This window comes from Sander vitreus, chromosome 9 (genome assembly GCF_031162955.1).
Source record: "Sander vitreus isolate 19-12246 chromosome 9, sanVit1, whole genome shotgun sequence".
Lineage (NCBI taxonomy): Eukaryota > Metazoa > Chordata > Actinopteri > Perciformes > Percidae > Sander > Sander vitreus.
In genome coordinates, this window is record NC_135863.1 from 5,692,447 (window position 1) to 5,701,775 (window position 9,329).

General features: G+C 38.1%; 1 protein-coding gene across 1 annotated transcript; it reads left to right on the forward strand.

Annotated features, from left to right (window-relative positions):
- Positions 1 to 1,471: 1,471 nt before the first annotated feature.
- Positions 1,472 to 7,833, forward strand: henmt1 (HEN methyltransferase 1). The gene is made up of 9 exons (XM_078258114.1): positions 1,472 to 1,555; positions 2,798 to 2,910; positions 4,011 to 4,145; positions 4,387 to 4,569; positions 4,765 to 4,951; positions 5,461 to 5,680; positions 6,757 to 6,856; positions 7,222 to 7,379; positions 7,730 to 7,833. The coding sequence occupies exons 1-9, from the start codon at positions 1,472 to 1,474 to the stop codon at positions 7,831 to 7,833; spliced, it is 1,284 nt and encodes a 427-aa protein (XP_078114240.1).
- The last annotated feature ends 1,496 nt before the right edge of the window (positions 7,834 to 9,329 follow it).

Genomic DNA, 9,329 nt, shown 5'->3' on the forward strand with positions numbered 1-9,329 from the left:
CCCACATTTCCCTCCCTCTTTCAAACTACCACTATCCACTTTGCATTGATACGCTTTGCATGTGACAAATACTACCAAACCAAAACTATATGGCTTAATACACTTAAATTAAAGCTGTTCTAATTGATATTTTTATATAAAGAATGGCTCAAATGAGTAATGTGAAAGGATGAGTTGCTCTGGGTGTCTTAACGCATTGTTTTCATGTTTCAGCCATAACTTTACAGTTTTGGTTCGCTCTCATCAGCGTTGTTTTTGAACCACAGCAGGCAGCTTTTTTAAGCAAAAAAGCTTTGATAAACCCACTTCACACTACCTACTGAGCGCCAAACAGTTGATTGAAAAAGTGCTAGTGCACATAATGGAGGATTAACCATTGTGTTGTCTTCCCGTCAACCTTGAAAAAAACGATGTTTTTGGCGCCTTTTTTTCAGTTTGTTTTTGCTTTTTCCAGCGTTTTAAATTTTTCTTCTACACATTTTCAGCGCTTATTTTTATGTCCCATATTTTCTGATATAAAACAAAAATTTTAAACGGGTCAATGTGTCCCGAAGTCAACACAAGGGTTAAGGAGCTTAGGAGCCAAACATTTCCTTCAGGAGTTGGTGGACACCTAGGAAGGAAATATCTATTCCTAAATCTATGAACACAACAAAAATACATTATTCTCTTTTGTTATATTTTTTAATGTGCCTATTAGGTATTTAGATGCTCTTTGTACTTGAAGTAAACTTGTGCATTGTTTTAACCGTCTTCATCATTTAGTATTTGAAGGTATTTTGATATGATTTAATTACATATTAGAACAGCAGTGTTTTCATAATATCAGTAAAAGTGGAACCTATCAGTAACTTCTGTTTTTAACACAGGCCTCAATTACTTTAATTTTGCCATTCATTTTGATTGGTCACTCAACAGATTTATGAGACTGTTCAGCTTTGAAGAACATTAATAATAAACATACTGACAGGATACATTTAGGAAATAATTTAAACATTTACATAGGCCAAACAAATAATCGATTGACTAAAATAAATAATACATTTTGACATCCTGCTGGCCATAGAGGAAAAGACAGAGTTTCACCAAAAGACTGTAGGATCCATCCTCTGTAGAACATGCATGTCTGTACATTCAATTCATTCTGCCTGTAAATTCCATTGCAAACCTCTAGCATCAACAGGTGTTGAGATATTTTCAGTCTGGATTAAAGTGGTGGACCGACCTATTTTATACAGTCTTTCTATGGGACCGCTCAGAGTAACGTTACAGACAGACTACCATCCCTAGGAGCTAAAATACTTCGGTAAATTCGCTTTTACTTGTACAAATCTACCTTGTGTTTGCATTAAATGGTTTGCAGGCATCGTCGTTGTCCAAAAAAAAAAAAAAAAAAAAAAAAATACCGCGTCATCACTAAATAATAACAGCGCCCTCTGGGGTCCGGCGAGGACAGTAGCTGAACGCGAAGATGGATCCAATCTTCAGTCCGCCACTTCACAGACAGAGACATCAGTTTGTCATAGATTTTGTCAAGAGGAACAAACCCAAAAAGGTGGCTACCGTCTTAATGAGAAACACACTTCTAAACCAACGTTGGTTTGAGCATGTATGCTAACGATAATTCAAAAGCTAGCTTACGGAATCGCCGCAGCTAAAGGTTTTACCGAACAAATAACGTCGTAGAGCTAACGTCAAACTTCTATACTCTTTGGTAACGTTGGGTATATTTGCACAACAACCTAGCTAGCAAGTTGAGCATTAAATATTTTTCATAACGTTAATGGTTTGGGCATTTGCCGTGATAACTTTAACATTGAAAAGAATAACAAACCCGAACCTCTGGGAAACTTGTATTTCTTCAACCTTAAAATCAACGTTTATTTGCTAACATGACAGCCATAGCTAACCTTTTCACCATGCTTTTCACCGATCCAATTAACGACTGTGCTGCGGTCAAACTAGCCGTCACTCCGCGGTACTATTTTTATTTATTTTTTTACAGTGTATGCATTGCGCAAGGATACGCCCGGTTTTCCCATAGACTGTATGGGTTTTCCAAATACGTTGTTAACAGAGTAGTATAAAATACATATATGGAAATAATATTAATTGGATTAACAGGAAGTATAAAAATACTGTGTCCATTTTATCAAAAAAATAACTATTATTTTAAGGACAACTAGCGTTATAGTCTCACAATCAAGCATTTTTTTGATATAATGTTAGATATGGATGGATAATAATAGAATTCCTGCATGTACTTTGAAATGCCTGCCTTTCTGAAACTTGAGTCGCTGTAAAAACAAACTGCTCCATCATTTCTGACAGTGAATGATACATTTGAGTTCAGGACATCTCTGACTACATTTCACTCAAAATCACTCAACTCAAATATATAAGTCACTATCAGATATGCAATGTGTTTACAGCATCTCAAGTGTCAGAAAGGAAGTCATTTCAAGTTGCAAATTATGGTACTTCTACTTTGAAAAATCTCTAAATTGATACAATACAATGCTTGATTTTGAGTCTGTATAGTCAGAGATGTTTTGGACTCACATTTATCATTCACTGTCAGAAATTATAATTTTTTTCCTCACAATTTGGTGTAGTTTTAGAGCTAAAGGTAGCTATATTTGCACTAACCTAGATTGAAATCAACTTATTAGTGTTAATTGTTCTTCATAATGGTTTGTGTTTTTTACAGTGATAACCCATTCGATATTTATCTCCCTCTAGCCAATAGTCCCATTTTTCCCAGTTAGCCTACATCATCTTATTTCTTTCTCCTCAGGTGGTGGACTTGGGCTGCAGTGACTGCAGCCTTCTTCAAAAACTGAAGTTTCACCGTGAAATTGAACTGCTGGTTGGAGTGGACATCGATGGTGCCAATATAAAAAAAAAGATGTATGTATGTTTAAAAAAGGCTTCATCCAGGACTGGGCTCTTTCTCTGATAACAATACATGGTACGATATGACAGATACAGGGTGCAAAATTAAATATTTTGTCCACCAGCCAAACGGCTAGTGAATGTTCAAATGTTACCATCCACACAATAGATTGCTATTGTTTTTTTTAGCTGGTGAGTAAAGGAAATCTGCCAGCCACTTGCATGTGTCACTAGCATTTGGCTGCATTCGGCTAATGTTATACCCTGGGCACAACTGAAACAATTAGTTGATTAATCAATTGAGTTTTCAACAGAAAAATAATCAGCAACAATGTTCATAATCAGTTTATTTCACTTGTTAAATCAGAAAAAAAAATGGTGAATATAATTGCTGGTTGAACTTTTCAAATGTGAATATTTCAATACCATCTTGGGCTTTTGGACTGCCAACAAATGGAACATGTGATTGGCAACTGTCACTGTCCTCTTGACATTGCAAAGACTAAGTGATTTATGGCTTAATCTGAAAAAAAGATGAATGAATAATAAAAGTATTGCAGTCCTAGATGTATGCAAAGTCACCTAAAATAGTCAAATAGATGGCCATTGCAATTAACCTTTCCACCAACATGCATTTCACCATTTCCATACCAGACAACTCTGTATGATAACTAAATACCATTTTGTTTATTAAATGCTGTTTGTTTGCTTGCAATCATTCATTTGGACAATATCATTTTATAAAACAATAACACAATATGATTGTATCACTGTACTAAAGGTTGATACATTTTACTGAATCATCACTCAGCCCTTTTAGCATTAATCAGTTAACTGACCAGACTGAGAGCCGAGGTTAGACTTGACTAGTGCTAGTGCACCACATGTGAAACCTCTAAAAAAAAAAAAAAAAAAACTTGATCAAGAGTTGGTTTCTTAAACTTTTTGGGTCTCAGATCCAAATTAAATATTAGTAGTTTCTCAAGCAGTGCCCTCCCCCTGCTTGTTGGATAAGAACTTGGTCTTTGGCTCCTCAATCACCTCGTGCTTTTTGTTGTGATAAGTAATACTGTGTGGATTGATAATGTGTACACTATGCTTATATGTTCCTTCAGGCATGGATTAGCGCCTATGTCAACTGACTATCTGCAGCCAAGTTATGATCAGCTGCGCATTGAGCTGTACCAGGGCTCAGTCACACAAGAAGACGCCCGCCTCAGAGGATTTGATCTGGTGACCAGTATAGAGCTGTAAGGGGCTGTTTGGCTGTTGAGGTTCAGTGTCTTCAAGTGTTCATGCTTTGGCAGCTATCGGTAGAAATATTCGTCTTTTTGTTTCATATTTTGTCAATTGTCTTGTTCTCTTGTTTTAACACATTTTCCCCATGTTTATGTGGTCTTTCTCTCTATCAGTGTGGTTTCCATCTTTCTGTTTCTCTGTGTCCCTCTGGGCCATTATTTACCACCATGTTTCCTCCCTGGCTGTCTGCAGCATAGAGCACCTCACTCTGGCTGACGTGAAGCGCTTCTCTGAGGTGGTGTTTGGTTACATGACCCCAGTGGCGGTTATCGTCAGTACTCCAAACTCCGAGTTCAACCCCGTTTTCCCTCGACCGGCAGGTTTCAGGCACAGTGATCACAAGTTTGAGTGGACCAGAGCAGAGTTCAAGTCCTGGTATGCTGGTTTTTCCATTTTCAGGCTTTTTTCGAGTGTAGTGGAAAGCACAAAGTTGATGGCGTTGATGAACATGGTAGAGACAGGGAATGCTAATGGATAAATCCACCCTAACACACATCAGCACTGTTATATAGTCCTCAATCAACAATAAAGATTTAAACTTTATTGTGTTAACATTACATCTTTCCTCAGGGCTCTGAAGGTGTGTTTGGAGTACGGTTACGAGGTGGAGTTCACTGGTGTTGGACAGGCGCCACCCGGCCAGCAGGAGAGAGTCGGCTTCTGCTCCCAGATTGGTGTGTTCCACTGGCTCGGGGGGAGACAGGACTGCAACATGTTGTTTGGTGATGATGCTGAGGATGTGTTTTCATACACACTGGTGAGTAAACTTCTTTATAGATAGTCATTTCTGAGTCATGTTGGCCCAGTCTTAAAAGACACAACCTGTCGCTATGTGACTGATTCATGGGGATTTTTATTCACCTCTTTCCCTCTCCATATTTTCTGTTACTCTCTAGTTTCACTACCAAATAAAGGCAACGCTAGTATACAAATATGTCATATATTTTTGCTGAAACAACTTTTAAATTGGTTGTTAGAATAATGTATTAAATTCAAAGTTTTTTGTGGGTGTCTGGGGTTGTTTAGAGTTTCCTTATATTCAGTCAGCTGATTAACAGATCACCAAAGATGCTAAGTGCACACAACATTATCATCATCAAAAAAACAACAACTTTTATTTATTTTGAGTTCTATATTTACTCTTAGAAGATACAAAAATATGTGGTGGCACTCAGGATGCTCTCACAATCGGTAAAGGTTTCTATGATAATCTGATATTGTGATCTATGTCTCTTTTTTTTTTTTTTAAACCTGTTTCTATATCAGCTCTATAGTATAAACTACCCCAGCCTGCATGACAACAACATCTTGCGGAGGGTCCTGGTGAGTGAGGTGTTGTACTGGGCAGAAAAGCTGAAGAGAAACTGGATTGAGGAGAGGACTGGTGAGAGGGATGACACTTATACATTGTGTCCGGCTGAGGGTGAAGGGGAGGAATGCCTCAGAGCGTCGGAGCGACACATGGAGATGGAAGACAAACAGACAGGTGAACGTCCCGACAGTTGTTCACAGTTCCTAAAAATTTTGTGTATATCTTTGGTTTGATAATAGGGAAACAAATATTGGAAGCAATAGGGCCAGCAAAAAGTGTCCAGGAAATTATTCTGAACTGTCTGAATCTCAGTTCCAATTGGTGTGTTTTCTCCTAAATCAAAGGTTTCTCCAGAATATCATTGTGTTTTGTACTGCCAGGTTGTTTGTGATAAAATGTTATTGGCAAGTTTAACACATAAGAAGCTTAAAGGTTTACTATGAGTTCCTGCATGGTTTCAGCGCAATTTCATTTTTGTCTTAAATTGTAGGCATCTCTCCTTGATCCGCTGGCTGCCTGCCCCCCTGAATACACCGTGAAAAAGCCCGGTCTCGGGTAGGGCTGTGTATTGGCAAGAATCTGGCGATACGATACGTATCACAATACATGGGTCACGATTTAATACATTGCAATATATTTCGATACTGTGCGTAAGGCAATATATTGGGATTTTTTTAAAGTATAATTTTAGAAAAACTTATAGTTAAAAAAAGACATGATGTTCATAAAAGTCAAAGAAGTTTACTTTAGGTAAACAATTCAGTACACAGAAAATCAAACTGCCAGTTTGGGATTGTGGTTCACAGGTTCTTAGTGAGCAAATTTTGATATGCTAAAGTAGGCCAAAGTTCAGCCGTAGCTACATTGTTATCTTCTAGCAAAATGTCAGACACTGCTAAATAAAATCTCGCGATACTCAAGTGTATAGATTTTTTTCTTACACCACCTCTCTCGGGAGACAACACAGGGGTCGTAAACGTCAAATCAACACTAGAGGCACAGGCTGTGCACCAAAATACAACAAACAACTCCAGCCAATGACTGACAAGATGGTTGGGGGAGTGGGTGGGGGTTAGTGACAGTTAGTCAGTTAGTCATTACAGTTACGGAAACATGGGGGGAGGGGCGAGCTTGCTCTGTTTTGTTTGGAATTTACTTGGAACGTAAACACAAGTGACCATGCAGGAACTCATAGTGCACCCTTTAAATTATGTTTCTTTAAAAAATAACCAACGTAGTATACCTCACAGCAGCATGTGGAGCAGAGATGAAAAATCCGGGGGAGCATCAGGAATCAGAGCTGTTTTGGACAAATGGCAAAGGACAACAGGAGTCTTGCAAATTGCGCAGGTGTGTTTCCTCGAAGAAGTTGAGGAGGGACAGTATGGTGATGGCGAGTTAAAAGCCAGTTTGTGACATGCAGATCACAAGCACAGGCCTTGTTTTTGTGGCACCTGTACTTTTGACTTCCTGCTATACATTTGTCTCATTACATTTGTATGCTTTACCATGATACCAACTATTAAACAATATCAACGTAAAGTCCTATATTTTTTAATTTCAGTATTTGTTTCATGTAGCTGCTATAAAAATAAAAAAAAACTCTCACAAATGTCATTATTGATCTTTCATTTGAAAAATATCTACAAAAAGTTGGCATCACAGCTAGCATAAAGATTTAATGTCATAATGTCACCTTTTGTGTGCGCTGGCAGGTGTGTGTCTGTACCTCTGGCTGTGCTTTGGTCCTGCTGCCCCAAACTCAGTGTCCTGAGTGGAAGTCTCAGTAATCTCAGACATGTCCTGATGGATAACACCGAAGTTAAACTGAGCCAGGACGGCTCTGCTGTGCTCTTAAATGACCAGGACCAAGGTACTGTTAACATGTGATCACTTTGATGTCTATTATATGTGTAAAACTTAAAACATTTATGATGAGAAGGGGAAGAATATATTCTATAAGTTGTCAAAGTTAGTAAGCAAATTACTCTTCTTCTAGTGTGTACATTTCTTCTCCACTGGTGATGTTCCGCTTAAGCAGACTACTCGACACAGTATTGGTTTTTCAAAGTAGAGGCATCGCTGCAAGATGTGTCGATGCCTTGCTTCAACACAGCCACTGCCATTTTGACTGTGTCCGATGCTTCTTCCTGCAGTGCGTATTCTGTGAATTGAGAAGTTGTTGTGGTTGTGACACTAGTCCTTCATTTGTGTTTTTTTTAGACCTTGAAGAGGAAGAAGAGGATCATGATGATTTGGAGGACAGTGGGTATGCAGTATGCTCCCACAGTGTTGAGCCAGAGGAAGACTGGGAGAAAAATGTTTGATCTAGAAGGTGCACCTTTGTTGTCGGGACAAGTAGCTGACTTGTTGAGTGAGCAAACGGTTTTCCTTGGTTACCACTGGACAGTGCAGTTGTAGCAACAGTCCCCAACTGCACTGTAGAAACTAGCTTTTGGATTTATTAGATGGTTTATTTTGACTGCATCTTTGTGTTATAGGCGACAATAAAGCTCTAAATGTGAGAAAAGGTTCACATTGAGTTGTGCATTATACTTATACCCAAATTGAAGCACAATCTCAAACAAGGATTTTAACCGTTTTATTTAACAGTGCAAGGTACACATTTGAAGCATCCTGTACACTTGTTAAGGAAGCAAATGTTGGTCGAAAGCACAAGTGTGGACAGTGTCAGAACAGCGCAGAACATCACTTTACAGGTGAATACATTTTACAGTTTTAGACATAGACAACAGCTTCACAGAAGAGAAGAAGAAACCATGTTTGTAACAACATGTTAGGTACCATGATAATTATACCTGTCACACAGGTAAAACCAAAACATCTCCGATAGTTATTTGGTAGCCATAAATCATGCACTTAACACTGTCTTAACTATGTAGTGATAACCCTTTTTTGTCTTCACAATAAAAATATTTAGCAAAAATATGGCACAATATCAGCAATGAAAGATTTAAAAACAAAGACGATATCTTCCTAGATGTGATTTATCAACATTGGACATTTACACCTTGCCAAAAATATAAACACAAAATGAGAACACTGATTTACAGTTACATCATACACTGCACAGATATCGTTTAACATGAAGTAATGAGAACAAAATGTTTTCCCACATGCTAAATAGGCAAGCGAAATTGTTCCTTCAATGTGGTAATATTCAGATTAAAAGATGGCACAATTAAAATTAGAAAAACAAAAACAGGTTTTAAGTTCTGCAAGCTAACAAAAGGACATCTTAATCATGCAGAACATACAGACATAAAAAGAGAACACTGACGTATAGTTAAAACACCATACACTGATAATGCATGTGCAGATATTGATTTAACATGTATATAGTTTATCTTGGAGGAGTTATCCTACCTCTAATATGGCTTATGACAGGAGACAGAATATTACAGATGCTGTACAGTCTGTTTTCACTCGTTATAATGCATCTAGTATTCTCATTATGCATAGGCCTAACAGGCTTCCAGGTAATAACAGTGTGTTGTGTACTTTGGCTAATTTGCTAATAAAAAGAATACATTGTGCACACAAATAGTGAATGCTCATGATGACATCAGGAGCTCAAAACTCAGTAGCACTAATGGTTTATGTATTGATTGCATTAGTCTGGTTTACCAGATGTCTGACATCATTGTCAGGCTTTGTTCCTCCCCTTCCTCCGATTGTGATTGGTGTAACCCCCCCCCCATATCCCAGAAAATTAAGCAGTGCAGCCAGACCATATTCCAGCACTAACACAGCACTGTGGAGATAGGGCTGGCAATGCAAGACTATGATTGCATTGTTTAAT

Coding starts and splice junctions, on each gene's coding strand:
- henmt1 (XM_078258114.1), top strand. CDS start 1,472: ATGGATCCAATCTTCAGTCCGCCACTTCACAGACAGAGACATCAGTTT. Junction 1,556..2,797: donor AGAGGAACAAACCCAAAAAG/GTGGCTACCGTC, acceptor CTTTCTCCTCAG/GTGGTGGACTTGGGCTGCAG. Junction 4,570..4,764: donor AGAGCAGAGTTCAAGTCCTG/GTATGCTGGTTT, acceptor ATCTTTCCTCAG/GGCTCTGAAGGTGTGTTTGG.